We start from the raw sequence: 22,070 nt of genomic DNA, 5'->3' as shown, positions 1-22,070 counted from the left end.
GTTACGTGTTATCATCAAATACTACTTACTTTTGAATATTAAGAATGAACACAAATGCGGCCACTTCAATTTAAGACGGAAACTGTCTTAAATTGAACTCAAACGCTAAAATTGTGAAGATTTCAGTAATATAGCATGAATTAAGGATGATAGTACCTGATAAATGTGCATTGCATTGTCAAAATGTATGTGAAAGAAGTATTCTACTTTCCAATAAATAGCTAAAAGTTTACATTTTTACAATTTTGTAAAACTGCTATATGTTTGGACCAAAAAGGGGTCTTACTTGACCTACTCCTTTTGGGTAAAATGTTTCAGAATAGAAGAAAAAGGAATATTTAGGATTATACATTAGGCGTAGAGTCTAAAATACAAAACAGGGCGAAGTTTGATAATTTCCAAATGAGACAACTATTCACCAAAACACCAAGAGCAATGGTTTTATAAACTATATTTAATAGTACGACCGTCATCAATCAGCCAAATTAATGTCGTATAGCTAGGTATAAAATGACCCGCAGAACAAATATGACACAAGAAAAACTTAAAAGCTAATAACATTGAACGGAATTATAAACGAATGAAGGCAAAAGCGAATACAACAAGACTACAGGCTTCTTGCTTGTGTAAGACAATCGATAATATGGAGGGGTCAAACTTGTTTCTGGGAGATGTGAGCAGATATCTAACCTAGAAAACACATAATTACAAATTGAACAAACTGTAACAATCGCTTTGAATGGAATAAAAGCATCAATTAAATTTTCAAAGGTATTATGCATCTTTTTGAACCTTCCTTTATCACGTGCAATGGCATGATAAACATTTTATAATATCCATGCACAAAACTGAATACTTAAAACAAGTACTACAAGCTTCTCATGTATGAGGGCGTAAACCCCTAAGACAATAACATCTTAAATTAATAACAAAGAAGTAATACATTCATTTTTTTATATAAATAAGGCCGTTAGTTTTCTCGTTTGAATTGTTTTACATTGTTTAATCGGGGCCTTTTATAGCTGACTATGCGGTATGGGCTTTGCTCATTGTTGAAGGCCGTACGGTGACCTATTGTTGTTAATGTCTGTGTCATTTTGGTCTCTTGTGGACAGTTGTCTCATTGGCAATCATACCACAACTTTTTTATATGTACATTTTTTTCTCTTGTTCTACAAATGTCATTTTTTTTTAATGAAGTCACATTTGCAAAAGATGTGTTATAGTAATGAATTTTGAACGAGAACTTAATTGCACATATTTCTCTGTCCTAAAATTAATACCTTATCACTGCTTTTGTATTGTTATTAATATACTAGTCAACAAAAGAAACGATACACGACTTTAGAATAAAATTTATCAAAAAGTATTAAACTAAAACAAAATGAGATACACTATTTTAAAAAGCTTTCATTTGCAATGTATTCACATATGATAATGAAAATCAAAACCTGTCGGAAAGTAACTAATTTCCATGTAGACGATCATAGGGTGCAAGTTATTTTTGCGGAAAATTGGACACAAAATTGACACATATTTGATGAATTTTCAAATTTGTTTAAAAATATTCAATATGCTAATCAAGTAATGTTCATATTGTCACTAATGGGTTGAAATATTGTTTTTTTTTTAATTTTTGGTAATAAAAGTGTTTTTTTAAATCTCAAAAAATGCAAATAAAGAAAAAAAATGTTTTCGTCTAAAATCAATGTTTTAGATATGAAAACAACACACTGTAAATTTGGAACCTTTCGGATTAGTTTTAAGATTATTAACGTTTTTTTCAAATTCACTTTACAAATACTGTCAATGGTAAATCAATTGATAAGGTTTACATTTTAACGATTTCTTGTGGGGCCGAACTTTGCTTTACAAATAAACAAAGAAACTGTACGATTTATCAAGAAGAATTGATGGCAAACATTGTCTTAATCTTTAAATGATAGGTTGGTATCATTAGTTGGAACTTCTGTTTTTAAAATTGTCGTTTTATATAAATTTTGTCAAAAAATTTAATAAATTTCGCCAAATGACGTCATGAAATTTTTTAAACGGATTTATATTCCCATGGTCATTAAATATTACTACCTTCAATATTAGTCCTATAAACGGAAAACTTCATCTTTAATTTGAAAAAAAAGTCGTGTATCGTTTCTTTTGTTGACTACTATATAATACCGTTGTACTTTCTTGTCTTTGTTCTTTTTTAGTTGCCAAATATAAACCTTTTTGCTGATAAATGGGAAAACTTACATGTAAAAAAAAAGAACAATTCCCTCATTAAAATGTAACTTTATTGCAGATATTGCAGATGATCTTATCAAACACAAGGACTGATTCATACACCTCAAAATGTCCTTATCCATCTGAACGAAGACTACGTGCGATCGGTTTTTGTCACAAGAATAACACTGTACAAATGTACAGTTGCTTATTTGACACAAATGAAGAACAATTTTCTGAACATTGCAATCATAATCCAGATTATTCTGCTCCTGGTACGTATAATTATATACCAGCGTATATGCATTCAGTGATAATTTATGTGTTACTTCTTTTAAAACTATTTTCTATACACAGTAAACACCATATGAAAATAAGAAGATATGGCTTGATTGCAATGGGACAACTACCCACCAAATGAAGTAGATTTCAGCACTTATACCTTACTACACGACATTAAACAACGATAAAAATCCTTACCGACAAGACAAATGTATATATTTAATTGGCCTACAGTACGTGTCTGAGGGTACATTTCGGCAGTATATTTAGTAAAATTTCGATTTTATTATCTATGGAAAAATAAACATTATTCTGATTACAACGAATGTCACTATTTTGAGGGGATCAGCATGGTGTTCTGTATAATATTTTGTAGGCTCTTGTTTGCCTGATTTTTTTTTAAATTATCTGTCCTACAAATTCCGAAATGTGTTCCTGAAAAGTCATGTGGTTTATCGATCCTCCCTTTTATTGAGCAAAATATTTCATAAGTATAAAATCAATATAAGCCTTCAGACCACCCTTCCGCATGTGGAATGGGTTAGTTACTTTGTAGATTGTAATCTTTTTAACCCGTACAGTAAAACCACCTGGAACTTCCAATTAGCAAATCCAAAAATATATAAACTTTTACCTAAACTTGATGGTTCCATTAATTGATTATTAATAAAGGCAGTCCTATGTCAACGGTGCGAAGGTTTCAGTTTCTCATGATCGGTAGTAACAAAGATACGTTATACCAAATCTTTCAAACGGTTATTTTAGGTGAAAAGTATGTACAGACTGGCAGCACTCGCAATGTGGAATGTGACACAAATAGATTTCAACCTTTTTCACTGTGGTCTAATCAAAGCAGCAACTGTATATTTCTTAAGACGGATTGTTCAGAAGAAGGTCAAGTGGTCTATGGTAATGGTTCAACTATCTATGACAGAACTTGTGGATGTGACTATTCCAAAGGCTATACATTTTTCATACAACCAATTCATCAATGTTTTTGTCGTCCAATATTTGAAGACTGTTCTTGTACTCTTAAAGAATGTCCAATTGGTCAAATTCTAAATGCTGGTAAGTACTTGATTAATGAAGAAATATGAAAATATATACGCGGACATTATCGAGTGCAAAAATAACATTCCTTATCGCTTGTTTTATAATTAATTTCATTATTAGATATAAATGAAAATATTTTTTAAAGAACATATCAGATACTAGTAAATGACATGAAAATATTTTGTCGTGAGAAATATATATGTAGATCTCTAAAGTGCGATGGGGACGCCATAGTACGATGGGCACGCTAAAGTGCGATGGTATACGCTAAAGTGCGATGCTTCCATACGCTAAAGTCCGATGGTTCGCGAAAGTATAGACGTAAGAAACGTAGTTGAATTATGACGGCAATATACATTCGTTTATGCAAACTAAAAATGAACGCTCCGGAAGATGAATTACAAATATTGATTAACAACTTTTAGATACACAAGAGGATTCAATGATTTAATCATTTAAAACCTAACCGTGATTTGTCGTCTGAAGCAAATGTGTTTGTTTTAAGCTGGAAAAAGGACTTGTATCCTGTAGTCAACCATTTTACTATTTAGATACAAAATAGTATTCGCATAAATATCCTGCATCTTGATTTTATCAGAAGCGAACGAATTCATTAAAATCATTGTTTGTGTTGCAGTTTACTTTGCGGTCCCCGTTAAAATATTGTCGCTTTTATTGAAATGTAACGTCAGTTAAAAAGGTACATTTTTTCAAGCGTAAATTTTTTAAGCGTAAAACAGACTAAACCATCAGTTTGTTCATTGTATGAAATTATAACATGTATGTGTACTCGCTACGAAAAAGGGTTAAGCTTAGCGAACACCGCCGTTTATCGCACTTAAATTAAAGTTTAAAATATTACATTATTTACCTTTCTTACATGGTCAAACCTCTAAATTTAGATACAATTAAGCCTACCAGTTAATCATCAAGCCTATCACATCATATGTTATACCTTAGCATACTAGCTTTTGCAAAACAAAAAGACTTGTTTTTAACATGTACTTTAATGTTTTAGCCCTTAAACATTACCCTATTGTTCCATGTCACTTTAGCGTGCTATACCGATTTAGTAAACAAACAACCTTGAGACACCACCGTACTTTAGCGTAAACCATCGCACTTTAGTGTGACCATCGCACGATAGAGTACCATCGCACTTTAGATTACATATATTGCATATGTAATATATACAACTCGTCTAAACATCAGCCCAACAATGTTTATTCTTCTCTCGCCGGGATTCGAACTTATTCTACTGAGATATAGTGACACCAAATCGCCTGCACGGTATCCGACGAGCTAGACCGCTCGACCACCTTGGCTTCACAATAATTAAGCTTTCGGTGGCCGGGTGTTACCTTTCCTCGTCAGATTTTATTCTAGCGGCGTAATACAGTACATGATATATAAGGCATGAAGATGGAATTGTTACACATCAGCTGAAATATCTTTTGTAAAGGATCCTACAAAAGAATGTAAGATACAGTCACAGAAATAATTATATTTATACGTACGTCTGAACCAATGACAACTCGACAACCAATTTATCCATCGGATCACCAGTAGTAGTGGTGATACATGGCTGTGTACATTCTGTAAATACAACATATCAGCAACAAATTATCAATACCCAAAATTTGTGTAGGAAGAAATATGAAATAAAAATGCCTACTAAAATCCTCCCTATAAGAAAAACAAATTTTTACAGAAGAGTATGCACCATGCACTTGTACTGCACTATCATCAGAATAGTAGAATGAATGGTGGTATGAATAAGAATGTTATCAAGATGATCTGATATATATAGGATTTTAGGATCCTTTACTATAGAGAATTGAGCTGATCTGTAACAATAACATCTCCATGCCTTATATATCATGTACTGTAGTACGACGCTAGATTAAAACTGACGAGGAAAAGTAACACACGGCCACCGAAAGCTTTATTTTGAAGCACAGGTGGTCTATATACATATATATATATATGTACGACGCTATATTAAAAACTGACGAGGAAAGGTAACACACGGCCACCGAAAGCTTTATTATTGTGAAGCCCAGGTGGTCGTGTGGTCTGGCGGGACGGATACAGTGCAGGCGATTTGGTGTCATGATATCTCAGTAGCATGGGTTCGAATCCCGGCGAGGGAAGAACAAAACATTTGTGAAAGCAAATTCACAGATCTAACATTGTTGGGTTGATGTTTAGACGAGTTGTATATACATAATGTACACAGCCATGTATCACCATCATTGCTGGTGATCCGATGGATAAATCTGTTGTAGAGTTGTCACTGACTCAGACGTACTTATATATATATATATACCATCTTCTCTGCAGAAGAGAACTTCTTCGCAAAAACTTGGTCAATAAATACCCGGTCGTTAATATTTATCGTTATTTGAGGTCAACACTGGGCATTTTGACGATGGGTACAATCCAATCACGCAGGAACGTAAGAAGAGCATATGTATTCGCAATGATGATCCAAAATTTTGTCAAGTCTGGTATAAGTCGACCTTGAATTACCCGAAATAAGTTTTCGCTAGAATTAACACCAGTTCGCCGGTCACTTCCAGCAGATTTCATAGATAGTTTTGCGTCATAACCAGTAGCATTGAAAATGCATGGTTTCTAAATGGAATGTACAGCCAGGTTTTTAAAAATGTTTAATGTCTAAACATTAAGAGACTAACAATTCATTCTATCCTACTAAGAACGGTACAGATGACTATCAACTGAATTTCAAAAATCTATGCGGACATCATATTCATAGAAACATCCAATGAAGTTTCATTCGCATTCGGGTTATCATCTGAAGAAAAAAGTAACTTCAGCATCTTTAGTTATCTGATCAATCACAATAAATGCATATAATTACATTGAAACTATGAAGTTAGTTGTTAGACAGAACGACTCATATTTTTTTCTTGATTTCAACGAAAGGTGTATTAAAATTCTCGCTAAGATACTGCAAACTATAAGTTTTATGAGCCTGTTAGAATATGGAATTCTATATATTATATGTGCTAACAACATTTCAATGACCCTTGATGAAATGTGCATCGGATAGAGTGTGATATTGAACAATTCTTTTATTTTTTGTTAACTGACTTCCTAAAAAAATATAAACTGGGGGTACAACATAAACAGGGCTAAAATAAAATAAAAATGTGACAAAAAAAACCAGAAGGAATAAAAATAATAAAGACTATATTCAATCATTATCAAACATTGCCAGTCGTGAAATTCTGGTACATCATGAAACCAGTTACAATATAAATATCTTTTCAGATTATATCTGCTCTTATAACGACGATAAGAAGCATTCTTGTGAAGCTATAGAAAATTTTGGGTAATATATAGTAGTTTGAAGCAAATTAAGAGATGTTAAATTGAAATATCAAAACAGCTGGAGTACAAAGATTGTAAAGAAGGAAATATAGTTACAAATAATATGCGTTTCTGAATCTAAATGGAATACCTTACTGATCGGATGATTTGTCTATCTTTAAAGTTGAAACATGTATTTCCATATTTAATACCACTTGTGAAACACGCGTCTGGCGTATTAAATCATAAGCCTGGTATCTTTGATAACTAGTATTACCATATTTAGTAACATAAATATACTATACCGGAAAGTTATTGGACTACTGATTATTCAACATCAGATAAACACAGAAAGCAAACACAAGGCTTTCATATTTTGAAATTTTACTATCAGCTTTTTATATGCAAGATGGTAGCCAAAAAAAGGTGGGCACAAAAAAGTTAGTATGTATGAACTAAAAATATTACACGGTCACCGTGTAATGAAAAAGAAATCTCTATTTTACAAGCATATTATTACTAGTTTCAAGAATTATATTTTACTCTCTGGTACAGTTTCGAATCCTTTTTACATTTATTTTCAGAATCAACAGGATAGATATTAATGATTCAGTAGCTGTTGAAGTCATAGGTTACTCATTCTATATCTATAAAGGTATGTCAAAAATTAGTTTCTTAGTGATGAATTTAGTAATAAAAATTTTAACATATAGTTTTAAATGACTCAAATAACAGCTTTGAAGAGTGATATATTGTAACGATTACCTTGCAGTCATGACACAATATTAGTACAAATACAAAAAGCAGGTGACAATCGCTTTTGTTGCCAATATGTTTTCATTCATGCGTCTAATTATGTAACAAATCTACAAAACCTAAAGATATCAAAAAGTACATAAAATACCGTAAATTCAATACACTTCGTTCGAACAATATTATAATAGTAAACATTGTCTTATTCGCTCAGCGAAATTTGAATAATTTTCTTAAATCGTGACAAAAACAGTCCAACTGAACTGTGTCTACTGCAAAATCACTTGTATACAATTTTTTCCATTTATTAGTCTCATAATGGATTTCCGCGTCAGAATCATCATTGTAACACAGTACATGATAAATAGTTATATTTATCCCGTAATTAGCCAACTGTTGTACATGTTATCCTGTTTCCGTATGAACTTGCGTTACAGACCAAATTCGCAGACCGCGTTTAACACATGTTGATTTATACATGTACAGTCGAAGACATGTTAAAGTACCGGTAATAAATTGTAGGAAAAATCCAAAAACAACATATAGCCATTGTCGCGAACATACATTTATGGAATTTCTATTTGAGAGATGTCAATGGATATGTTCTAAATGTCGTTACCACATTCCCGTGCTCTTTCCTTGAATGTGTCCTTAAATTTAGACTGTTGACTGTTTTGCAACCAGGTTTGTTCTAACATGACAGGTGACACTATTGGAGCAGGATCTGCTTACCCTTAAGGATCAACTGCGATCATTCCTATCATTTTGAAAGGTCCTTGTAAACGGCTGCTTGTCTTTTGATCTTTGTTTTTTGAATGGCGTTTTCAGTTTATTTTTACTTTTGAGTTTCAATGTTTTATTGTTATTTTCCGTCTTTCTTTATGTAAACTTACTACATAATAAGAAAAATGCTTCGTTTGCAACATTATGGCAGTTCTACAATGTTCCCAGCGCTTTATCAAGTATATGCTATACCGTATGAGGTGTTTTCAAATCTAGATATTTCGCTCATATAGATAACTTAAAAACTTATAACGGGAGTGTATTAGTCAACAATCGTTCACAATTCATCTTTTTTTTACTAATTGAATCAAATAAGTCTTAATCCTATCAAATAAATATATTTTACATAGAAAAGAGTTAAGGACAGAATAAATGTCAAAATGGTTTTTTTTTTCTCTAAATAAATGCCTCATTTCTGTGAAATACACAAATCTGCAACCATGTACGATATCCATATGAAACCATTTAGTTTTGATAATAGTTCTCATAGTATAAATCGAGTTAAGGCGAAGTGTACGTAATTAAACTACACAATGGATGTTTTTAAAATTTTACATGTAGATTCTGCTTGTAAAAATAAATCGGAAAATAAAATAAAAAAAGGGGGTAACCGTTTTCGTTTTTGAGATACGAGCTGTTGAAGTTAACAGCATCATACACCAAAATTACAAAGGATTTATAGGGAAAATCGTAAAATTCGGCAGGAATTGTTACATTTCCAAGATTTTCTATTATATTAGACAATCGATTTTTTTTTAAATTTATGAGACGATTCTAAAATGTCTGAGGAATAGATTGGTGCAAAGAAAGTCCTTAGCAACCGTGCTACTTTTCAAGCTATACCCTGTTAAAGTTGAATCTTGTGTGTAAAAAAAAAACAAAAAACAACAACAACGTTATTGACGTCGCCGCAACAGTTACGACGCTTCATATAGTCCTATACTTGTATGAAATATATACCGTTTTGTTGGAGTTCGTGTTGCTCGGTCTTAAGTTCTTTATGTTACGTTTTGTGTACTATTGTATTGTATTTGTCTATTATATTCGGGTGCGTGCGGAGATCGCCAAGCTAGAAAACGGTTGACATTTTCTTCATTATGAACTAGAACTATTTTCGACCTCGGTGCCTTATTTTTTGTTAAAATCTAAACACTGCGACGTGTTTTCAAAATCTTTGTTCTCATAAAACTTCATTTCATCAAGGTCTCTTCTCAGAATATCAGCCATCTGTCTGGCACAGGATAACAAATCAATATTCAAGTAAATTTAAGTTGTGTGGCAATTCTTAGTACATTTGGGTAAATTAATCTTATCTTTGTGCCGCATAAGCATCTCTATAATTCAACACATCCCTGAGCCACGACATTATATATTTTATGCATCGTATGCACTTCTTTTTATCACAATCCAGACCGGCTAGTAACCGTTGTATAACTTTACACGTTTGAAGACGAATATCTGCGTGAAACATTTTTGTATGATTTTTATTTCTGGAAATCAATCTGAAATCTACAACAGTCCATTTCCGAAAGTCGGGCTGGACCTTTACTTTTATGTGCATTCGGGATTTACATAAATTGTAACCCGAATAATTCAGTCGTATTTTTCAGCTGATGTACGAATGCTACATTTCTCGTGTGGGAGAAAATCGGACATGGAAAGGGCTTGAATTATTCGAGTTACTCAAATTGAAACTCGGGAATTTCTAGCTGTTCGGAATTCGCGGAAACAAATTTTCGGCTTTACGGTATTGAATCAATAGAGATATCAATTATTTCTTTTAACACATTCGAATACCAGTCAGTTTATAGGACTTCAGTTTGAAATAGGGGCGGCAATCCATTCGTTTTATCCAATCAATTGAAAGGGGGGGGTCAACATTGATAGTCAAAAAGCCTTGAAATATTCAATAAAAAACGTTGAATGTAAATTATATATGAACTTAAAAATCTCATATTATAAGACTAGTAAACCACAGGCTTCTCAATTCTTGTATGATAATGAACTAGGTGAAAACCTAGAGCTGACCGAGTGCGAGATCCTCATGGATAATCATCGAGGTCGTTAAACACCCCTTGCAGTAAACTTTGGTTAAATCAAAAAAAAATCGAAATGTAACAGTCTGAACATATTTCACCGCTCATTCCACTAAATATTAAATTGCAGTTACAAGATTAAAAAAGATTACAATTAAAAAAAATCAAATCCCGACTACCCGAAATTCGGAAATCGAATTCCCGGATAACGGAGTTCCGATAAAGGTCCTACCCTCCCCCCCCCCCCTCGTAATTCTATATTCTATTCATTCTTAATCTTGAATTGAGACTTAATACTTCAAAATTACATTCTCTAAATTTGAATGATGCACACAGGCACAATAAAAGAAAACAGATTTCGCTATATATCTCTTCGAAATTGAAATTTGTGAAAGAAGAAATGACATGTTATATTTTATCTTACATGTGTACTTTCAATTTCAATATGGTTCTAAATTTTGATTTAGTTTTCCCATAAATTGCGGACGGAATAGAAGACACCTGTTTATTTTCTGCACATGTAGAAAAAGTTGAAAACTGGGAGTTGAATGACATAATTTTTACTTATTTTAAGATAAATGTTAGAATTTTAAAGTTACTGAATTTTTGGGGCATAATTTGTTTAATTTTTGTTTGTTTTCCGTCTTTGTTCTTCCGACTTGTAAGTGTTGCACTAGTGTCAGTAGTGATCAAATTATTCTCTTGGTATCGTCTGATTTCTTATATGAATATAAGTCATGTCCTTAAATTTTCAATTGCACAAAATACGAACATTTCAACGTCTTTTTGATTAAACAATTAAATTCATAGGTCTTTCATTAATTATTATGCCCCACCTACGATAGTAGAGGGGCATTATGTTTTCTGGTCTGTGCGTCCGTTCGTTCGTCCGTCCGTCCGTTCGTTTGTTCGTTCGTCCGTCTGTCCCGCTTCAGGTTAAAGTTTTTGGTCGAGGTAGTTTTTGATGAAGTTGAAGTCCAATCGACTTCAAACTTGGTACACATGTTCCCTATGATATGATCTTTCTAATTTTAATGCCAAATTAGAGATTTTACCCCAATTTCACGGTCCACTGAACATAGAAAATGATAGTGCGAGTGGGGCATTCGTGTACTGAGGACACATTCTTGTTTGTAACCTATTATAAAACTTTACGTTGAGTACTGTGTTTTTCGTTCAAGACTACGGCTTTTTAAAACGATATTGTTGGGTCAATTCAGGTTTCATTTTAATTAATTTGATATCAATAGAAGAAAATTTGTTACATGTTTATTTGTTTATTTGTTTATAATTTTGTTGTGAGGCGTTTTTTCTTTCTGTTGATATCATAAACACGAAATGCCTTCTCCTACGCGTCTAAAACAAAAAAAAAACAGTGTTTTTAAGTCAGGCTGCACACAGAATGTTCAACGTACAGAATGCTGTGATTTCTAATTGTAGTTATTTAGATAATTTCTATGAGGTTTAAGACAGCACAGATTCAGCACAGGCGTGCTTGTTGGATTCATTATAGACCGCAGAAAGTAGTTTCTCTTTCGTGTGTCCTTTCTTCGAGTAAGGGAGATAACTTGCGTAACTAACGACGAACGTTTTTAATCAAGTATTCCGCTAGAGGCGTGCAATTACGTACACTTCGCCTTAATTTCTATTCAAAACATTTGGAATCAGGTGCCACAATTAAAATATCACTTACTTTAAAAAAAAAAAATAATAATACTGAACTCCAAGGTAAATTCAAAATGGAAATTCCTTAAAAATGGTAAAATCATCTTACTCACTTGGTATATGTGTCGTGTAAAAGTTGCGATTTTGTACAGGTTGTAACATGTACAAAAATATTGTACATGTTATAATTTGTACAATGCAAAAATACAAGGTATAACATGTACAAAAGTACCTCTTACATGTTATAACATATTACAAAATATTGCTTAAAAATGGTTGTAACTTGTACAAAATTTTGAAATAAAAATATGATACAGTTTATGACCAGCTGAATAATTTTTATAATATTTAATACCTTTAAAGCTTTTAAAATACACAATAAATATTATTCAGAATTCTCACTTTATAAATTAAAATAGTAATTTTCCACTCAATAGGCTATATGGATATTATAATTTCATACTAGTTGAGCCTTAAGATGCAAGTGCATGGATAGACAGGATAAAATTATACAATGAAACCCATTATATGTCGAGGAAAAATCCTTCTGCAAACAATTCCCTGTTTTTAAGGAGTAGATATAAATTTTGATAAGGAGTCACTGCAGTGTTAAACAGGCCAAAGATGCAACTAAACCTACTGACAAAGTAAGAACCCATCTGAGGCAGTATGAGACATTTTAAACAGCTGGAACCCTAGAAAAATTAATCAAAATAAAACATTGGATTGCGAGTGCAATTTGATACAGTGTGTCAAAAGTACTTTTGAAAAAACTTATGAAAGGGTATTTCTATTCGAATTGCAGAATAATATATGTTTGAATTTGGACCAATTTCACAGAGACCGCGCTGTAGTTAATCATAATGACATTCGACTCATTAAATGGTCAATTTATTTAAAATAAAAACTGAATTTGGTAATGTTATCTTTGTAATGTAGCACCAACATATAGCCACAACAGTTTGAGACTGATTGATAATTAATTAAGTCAACTTGTCCTCTTTAACTAAAATGAATTTTGAAAGCTCAAAACGTTTATTTTCTTTAGAGCACATTGCTCACAAAGTTTCAGATATGTTTTATTGCTTCACGGCTTATGTTGGTATAGTGGGATCGCCAGTCATTGTATGTTTTATGCAGTCCACTATGCCTTACAGCAGTGTGATTCTGCCTACTGATAGCATACATTTCCTCAATGAAATTTTAAGAACAATGCCTTAAAACTTTAAATTATGCACCTCCTCCTCGTTTAGTAAGACACAAATATGAAAGCTCCTATGCATGCCCTATAAAAGCCAAAGAGAGAAAATGACTTTCTTTGGACCAGGCTTAATTATAAACTTTTGAATAAGTGAACCTGGCCTTCAAAAAGGACAAAAACACTCACATGATTGGACAAAAAAAATGATAAAGTATTATTGAAGTTGATGGCATGTGTTACAATAATAGAAACATATTTTTTTTCTTCAAATTTTGTACAAGTTAGAACTATTTTAAAGCAATATTTTGTACATGTTATAACAAGTACGAGGTACTTTTGTACATGTTATAACTTGTATTTTTTTGCATTGTGCTAATTATAACATGTACAATTTTTTTACATGTTATAACCTGTACAAAATCGCAACTTTTAAACGACATATGCATTCATTATATGATTAAATGTGGTTTACACCTAATTCTATAACTAGCTAAACCACTCACTTGTATATATGTAATATGTCAAACCGGAAATCATGTCCAAGAATTGATTAAATGCTGATGATACACTCTGGGAGTCCAGTCCGTCAGTATAGGTATCGACCCATTAGCTAACGAAGCATTAAGGGCGTCTGCTTTTGATTGATTTGTTATCGATACCTTTCATGCAAAGTAAGATTTAACACTTAATATTCCCAAAAAAACTATGCTTTTATTTACCCCGTTCGTATTTTTATTCGCTCGGAATCAACAACCCCGTGTAATGCATATGTGTAGCTGACACACGACATAAGTTGTTCTAGACGGTTGAGTTGAAGGAAGGCAGGAAATAAAATATATGAGACAAGACGCGAACCATTGACGAATTTGTGGGGATCTAGTTACGTTTATTAAATACAATAGTTTTGTTTCAATGATGCTGATTTTTTGGGCATAAGTTAGGAAATCAATGAGTTTATATTTCAATTTGAATTTTGATGAGTTATTTTAGAAAAACTATTATAATTTAGAAGAAACATAACATTAACACATTTGATATATGGAGATACATGCATTGATTGCATAGATGTGAAATTCGACTGACATGATATGCTATGCTTTGATTTTATAATCCATTTACCACTCATGTACACAACATTATCTACATTTCAATCGATGTATATTCTATGTATCAATGCTCTCAAATGAGTTCCAATTGCATAAAGAATTCTTTGTTAAAATGTATGATTTGAGGTTTATATAAGTATTTTTGGTCATTTCTTCTGAACAGCCTTTTTTACGAAAGCCGAGAAGGTTCACCTATAACTCAGAATTCAGCATTCAGAATTCGCCATTCAGAATTTTTATCAAAAGTTATAACATACATATTGTATTAATTGATATATGTCTTAATTGTGATATGAAAATTGTATGCCTGTCTTTATGTAACTAACTACCCCACCTTACATAAATAGTTTATATTTATTTTGTTTTCCATAATCTATAGAGGGGGTTGCTTTTCATATCTTTGTGTTTTTACTGTTTAAGAATCTTTCCCTGTAAGAGTCTGGTTCAAAATGTCCCCCTCATCACCTTACCAACATACACCCCTACGCTGTTTTTTTTTTATTTTTAAGTCCATTAACTCCCTCGAAATACATGTATGTCATTACACGAAAATATAAACACTACCCATCCCCACCCCGAATGTATCTTGTTCGAAAAAAGAAAGAAGCAAACAACCGTTTAACGTCATATTAATCTGTTCTTCTTCACTGAAGGTGTGAATCAAGGTGGACATCTTCACTGTTAAACCAATAGATGCGTGTCAGTTTACAGTACTGACCTAAAATCAAGCATCACTTTATCAGGCTCGTATCTAAAACTATCCGTCTGTGTGTTGATGCCGATTTCATACTCCCCAAGTAGACCATCTTCAAAAGACAACACATTGGTGTTGACCCTGAATCATCCGACGAAATTTCCAGCAATTGTTTAAAAGACTAAGGTTGTTTTTCCCGGACCTAATAATTTGGTATAAGCGGTTTTGACTTTTTAGATGTTTTAATACATTTTTTAAATATTTGGGCAATAAATAAAAGTAGTCAAATCAATCAAAACCAACATTACGCCTATATATTTAAGTTATGACTTTTATGGTATTCTATGTAACATCTGATTCTAGGAGGAACATACACAAGTGATTAACCCTTTCGGCGCCAAAACGACATTTTTGTCGTTTACTGCTAGCACGCCAAAACGACATTTTTGTCGCTTTTTAACAGATCCCAGAAACCATTAAAAACGTATATAAAAAACATCATTTTACTGCCAAAACCTTTATAGGATTGAAGGAAAATAACTGAAATGGTTCTGTTTTACAAGAATAACCCTAAAAGTCCAAAATATATGTATTGAATGTTTGTGGTTGAAAACAAATTTTTTAGAGGTAAGTTGCAAATTTTTACACAAGCTATACTCCAATTATAAACTTTCAAATTGTATGCCTTTATTTATCAAATTAATTTAGTTAAATTAGTTGACATAGTTGACTGTAAAAAAAACAATTGATATTTTATTTTCAAATTTTAACATTTATTCGAATGACGTCATCAAAACTGGTGCTGTGTGTGAGGTTTATGCGTATAAAATTGGCAGGTACTTGAAATTACTGGTAACGTTTTGCAGTAAAAAAAAAAGTCGGAAGTAAACACAATGCATTCTCAAGACGTTGCGACATGTGAAATAATAAAATTTCACCAAAAAGTCTGCACACCTTAATGTCACCATAACAAATGTGTACAGTGTTAAGCCAATTATAAGAGGCATTTTCAAAATACAGCGTGACATGTGAGAAATATATCCCCCCCCCTCCTTTAAATATTTTTTTATAAAAAGAAGACCATATCTCTTGAACCTTAATATCTAAATAAAATGTCACCAATTAAACAGACCTTGATTAGACTATAATAACAAAGAATTGTGTAAAGTTTAAAGCCAGTCAGATATAGCATTTTTAAAATATGTGAAAAATATCTTCCTTTGTTTTTAACTAAAAACAAAATCCCATAGAACGAACAATCATAATTTCACCAAAACGTATACAGATCGTTTGACCGGGCCCAGGTCACACCGTACCGGATAACGTCTGTAGCCTACTTATTCGGTATTCATGTGATATATATCAGTGAATGTAAATTTGAGGCTCACCTGAGAAAATATTGTCAGCGGACAACCTTTTTTTCATCCGTTCGTCGTCCGTCCGTGCTATCCGGTATAAGGTGTGACCAAAGCGTATATGTAAACAACTTTAAAGTTAAGTTTAGATATAAAAAATTGAGACAACTCTCCACAAGAGACCAAAACAACACAGAAATTAACAACTATAGGTCACCGTACGGCCTTCAACAATGAGCAAAAGCCCATACCGCATAGTCAGCTATAAAAGGCCCCGAAATGACAATGTAAAACAATTCAAACGAGAAAACTAACGGCCTAATTTATGTACAAAAAAATGAACGAAAAACAAACATGTAAAACATAAACAAACGACAACCATTGAATTACAGGCTCCTGAAGTCAACTACACGCCATATTTAGCCTATTTACGACGAACGGATATATGTTTGAATATCATTATACGTCTATTTTTTTTAAGGGGAGTATTTTATACTATACAAATAAATTATTTATTACAAAACTTCTTGAAGGCCGTACGGTGACCTATAGCTGTTAATTTCTGTGTCATTTTTGTCTCTTGTGGAGAGTTGTCTCATTGGCAATCATACCACATCTTCTTTTTTTTAGTGGCTAACTATTTCTTTATGTCACTTTTTTATTAAGCTAAATACAGTCCAGTCAAAATTCAAGATACGTGATGTGGAAAATGAAAAATATCATCTCATGTTTTACTGCATGTATGTCAATCAACTGTTACATGTTAACATTTCCCGCGCGTGCCTCATACACATACATGTACGTCATTAACTGCAGTATTAAAACTTTAAGTACTAGAACAAATAATATTGGTTATATTTAAAAAGATATTAACTAGTTATTATCAATCATGTGTTCCAAAACATCTTTATATACAAGTCTGAGCAATAAATTAAACGGATTATTTGTTTTTATTTTTCCTTTTCAACAGACAATCATTGAATATAGATATATATAGATATATATACGAGTCTAAATTGAAAACTACGTTCAAACCTATGATTGCGTTGGATAAAAACCGCAATTTTTATACGTGTGCATGTAAAACAAATTTCGTTGTAGAAGGGTCTAAAAACAGCACAAACAACATTTTCCAAAAGACCAAAAAAAAGTGAAAAAGTATAGTTAAACAAAACGCATTTGACTTACAGGTCGAACAACTGATGTTCTTTAACCCTGCTGACTGCCATTGGCGATTGCCAAATAAAATTGATCACAAGATGTAACAAAATGGATCTTAATATAAATTTAATACTAAACAGAAAAAAAATAACTTGTGGCCACGATGTTATGCCACAAACATACGGTGTCAATATTTTTTTAGTACACCAGATCCGGATTTCGACAACAAATGTCTCTTCAGTGATGTTAGGGATCGAAACGGTATTTGGAAGGCCATATAAAAAGTACCCTCATTTTTAGAAAAAGTACCCTCATTTTTAGATAGACTCTTGAATTTTAAGAGTCAATATAGGATGAACGGATCATATAAACCGGAGGGAAAATATGATACAAGCCCAAACGAAAAAATATAAACGAGTCTAAATTGAAAACTACGTTCAAACCTATGATTGCGTTGGATAAAAACCGCAATTTAGATATATATAGCATGAAAGTTCAATTATATGTTCAAAAATTATAATATCTGTAATATTTGTTCTGTATTATTATATTTGTGAGGGTCTCAAGGTAGATTAGTGAATTTCTACTTGAGTCACATTCTTTTAATAAAGTTATTATTATTATTATAATAAGAGCTAGTCTATTAACTTTCAACTGCGACCGACTTCAATTACACAAGATCAAGATAAAGATAAGGAATACACAGGTTGTTTACTTGTCAGATTATAGCATAAGAAACCTTAAGAATTTGCTGGTTTAAGATAAACATACATAATGAGTTTAATAGTTCTGTAATTGATATTCTATGATGATCGGTCATTGATTTCCGTTAGGATAGTGAATGTCAACTAAAACAAATGGAACATTATTTTGTCTAAAGATTGAAACCATTTATTTCCCATGAAATATATCAGTAGCTATGTAATTAACAAGATTTTAAAGATATTTATAATATCTTTGTTAGGGAAGAATATATTATACCATGGAAGAAATATTTAAACTTCCATTATTATACTAAACAATCTAGATGGTCTCGTGGATAGCGTGCTTGTCTGAGTCCGTAATGTCGTAAGTTGGAACCTTTGCCAGCTAGATCAAACAAAAGACTTAGAAATTGGTATCCGGCTCAACATGTCGGACAAGCAGAGTTTATTCATCATTCATTTACATGTTCAAATCATGAATATGCATATATTATATTTGCTTCTGTACGTTAAGCAGAAATCATTCACTTACTCGTTAAAGTAATATGATCGATCCAAATGAATTTAGAAACATGTGCAATTATACCCAAGGTTATTATTTTTTGTTGCTTTTATAGTAGCTAATGAAGTAACTGTTATAAAAATTTCAAACTTTTTGTGTTGCGTTTTTGTATGTACTCAGTATTGTGCAAATTGTTGACACTAAAAAAACGCGGGAAATTGATATCTCCTTTCTCAGCACTAAGGGTATTTACACGTTCTTATCGCGTCAGTGAAAAGGGGATTGCAAATAAATATAGGATATAATATATCTCTGAACTTTTTTTCACAATCAAACAGCTTTCCGAGAAAATGTTTCACGGACCTAGTAAACCCTTCAAAAGCATGCGTTTAGACAAGGGCAAATGGAAGAAAAAGGGGTTGTAGTTAGAATCAGAGGCATGCAATACAGACTGAGTGTTGAAAGAGAGCAAACCTAAAACTAGCAAAATGCTAGAATCAGTGTCACCCGTTTCTCGCCTTGCTTTTATCCCCTTAAATAATCCCTTCCAAATAATAGATGTATACTATATGGAGGTCCGTATCTACATGTCAAAATATGGATAATTGAGAATACTTTGTTTACAAAGTTTTGCCAGAGAAATTATCTTTCGATCATGAAAAAGCTTCTACCTAAGTTTTATGTAATTCTTTATTTAATTTTAACGCTAAACGGATTTTCGGGGTTTGGTAAACATGTTTTAGAGAATAAATAAAGACAGGGAATAGAAACAGCGTAGGAGTGTATAATGGGAAGGTGGTGAGGGTGGAAGTTAAAACCATAGACTTACAGGGGTCGATTTCAAACCAGTAAAAAACACAAAGATAAAATGAAAAGCAAACAGTCCTGTATAGCTTGTGCTATGGACAAATATATAGAATTTCTTTATATAAGAAGGAGTAGATGATATCAAGGCAGGTATTAAATTTCTTTCACAATTTAAACAAATAGTTATTATTACAATAATAGTTTATAACATTATAAAATAAATATTTCCGAATTCTGAATTCCGAATTCCGAATTCTGAATTCTGAATGCTGAATTCCGAATGTTGAATTCTGAATTATAGGTGAGCCTTCTCGGCTTTCGTACTTTTTTGTCACTCCTTCCATTCCCATGTTACTATGAAAACCAACTTACACATTACACATTTTGTATCTGTTCAACATTTTTTTCAAAGTGTACATGCAACCTTTGAAAAACGGAAAAAGCGATTTATGAAACACTATTAAACAAAATGATGAATTCATGTTAGAAACTAGCTGCCCCATACAATTATTGTAATGATTTCTGAAAAAAAAATGTTTAGTTTTGCTTTTATGTTTACAGTTGGAAGAATTGAAACGAACGTGGCCCTAGTCGCAGTAGCTTTATGTGTTACGCTCGCAAGCTTGAGTAAGTTTCATGTTTCTGTATAGCAATGGACAGTATACACAGCAATGATAAAAACCCAACATTTTCTGCAAACGTGCATAGAAAAAATTAAGCTGTAATTACACCAAATATAAAGTATCCAGATTACGAATAGTACTAGCACATGCACTAAACAAAGTGGAATAGTTTATTGTTCCTTGGGATTCGGATCACTCCCTTGATTTCGGATCGAAATTTCCGGTATATAATTCATGTCTTAGCAAATAGTGTACAGACCTGTGTAAAAATGTACACTATCTAATATGAGTAAGTATGATACGTAATATACATACTATAATCGACACTTTTAAAAAAAAAATAACCAGTAAGAAAAAATCTACCAAAAAGAGAAATTGCGGAAATCGTTAGTGGACACCTTAGGCAATACGACGGGTGCAGGATCTACTTACCCTTCCGGAGCACCTGAGATCACCCCTAGTTTTTGGTGGGGTTCGTGTTGCTTATTCTTTGATTTTCTATGGTGTGTCGTGTGTGCTATTGTTAGTCTGTTTGTCTTTTTCATTTTTAGCCATGGCGTTGTCAGTTTATTTTCGATTTATGAGTTTGACTGTCCCTCTGGTATCTTACGTCCCTCGTTTAAGGAGTTTTCGCTCTCAAATGACGATATTTTTTTAATGCTTTCTTTTTGTTTATTATTTTCAACCACAAAATCTATAAAAGATTCAGAGAATTTAACAGAGCAAACATTCACCACTTCGCAAGATCTACATATATATATAAAATCGTCCGAAAAATTCAAACATTGAACTTTAGAGGCTGTGAATTACGTTCCACCTATATAACAATTAAAATGTGTGCCGTCGAACTAAAGATTAGCTATATTGAAGGTACAATTTGCCGATTACACACAAGCAACCATAACTCATCATTTATGACAATCTACTTCCGTTTGTTAAAAAAAAAAGAGGGTAAAATGATGATATAACAGAAAATTTATATATGAAGACACGAAATTATCGATAAGTATTTTTTTATACTGAAAGTGACCTTAAAATTAAAGAATACAGCAATAAAGACCCCTCCCCTTACCACTTTCCCAAACAAGACCCTTATGTGGATGCTGATTGTTTTTTTGAAAAAATACGTCCTCCAAACGTAACAAATATGTTATCAATCAATGTCATTGAATAAATCAAGGGTCTAGATAATGTCAGTTTAGAGTATTTTTGTTTAAATCAGAGAAGGTTTTTTTTTTTTTTGTCTCTAAGTTGTTTAAAGTTAAGGCAAGTTCAATGGTTTTTTTCATACAATTGCAAGGAGAAAGATATTTTGATTATATTCATTCTAACATATCTTTTGCATTTCTAAGTATTCACATCTGAATTAACACTGCTAATACATAGGAATTTTCGAATTAACTCTGAATGTCGGCTTTGATTGACAACAAAACTGATATTACCAGGTAAGAAAGGGCTTTAAAAAACAATAAATTCAAAGATTTTTATAAATGATCAAATGATAAACTAGAAAACATGGAAATAAATTGTTTTAGATAACAGAATTGAAAACTTGTTTGTGTTCTAGGTGTTACATGTTGTTTCATATTGTTGAAGAGAACACTGAGAACAACGTGTAGTAACAGGGTATTCCATACTGACATTGGTAAATATATTTTCCTATAGATGATAGTCATTATACATTCATCACAACATTGCCAATTACAGAACTACCGTTTAGTTTAAATGTTAAACAAGAAGAGACTTTGTGAAATATAAAATTTTATGCACTACAGCTACCGGATGA

The 22,070-nt window shown here is 32.3% G+C and overlaps 2 protein-coding genes across 3 annotated transcripts in view; both read left to right on the top strand.

Annotated features, from left to right (window-relative positions):
- Nucleotides 1–22,070, top strand: part of LOC143080324 (uncharacterized) — a 213,538-nt gene that overhangs the window by 87,130 nt on the left and 104,338 nt on the right. The gene's annotated exons all lie outside the window — the stretch shown is intronic.
- Nucleotides 1–22,070, top strand: part of LOC143078312 (heat shock 70 kDa protein 12A-like) — a 67,976-nt gene that overhangs the window by 5,938 nt on the left and 39,968 nt on the right. The window contains exons 3-8 of the mRNA XM_076253207.1: nucleotides 2,303–2,498; nucleotides 3,271–3,573; nucleotides 6,856–6,916; nucleotides 7,479–7,549; nucleotides 20,223–20,288; nucleotides 21,852–21,929. Coding sequence (XP_076109322.1) covers nucleotides 2,303–2,498; nucleotides 3,271–3,573; nucleotides 6,856–6,916; nucleotides 7,479–7,549; nucleotides 20,223–20,288; nucleotides 21,852–21,929 — 775 coding nt within the window. The remainder of the gene's footprint in view (nucleotides 1–2,302; nucleotides 2,499–3,270; nucleotides 3,574–6,855; nucleotides 6,917–7,478; nucleotides 7,550–20,222; nucleotides 20,289–21,851; nucleotides 21,930–22,070) is intronic.

Source organism: Mytilus galloprovincialis, chromosome 6 (assembly GCF_965363235.1).
Source record: "Mytilus galloprovincialis chromosome 6, xbMytGall1.hap1.1, whole genome shotgun sequence".
NCBI classification, from domain to species: Eukaryota; Metazoa; Mollusca; class Bivalvia; order Mytilida; family Mytilidae; genus Mytilus; species Mytilus galloprovincialis.
This window is presented reverse-complemented; position numbering and strand designations above follow the sequence as displayed.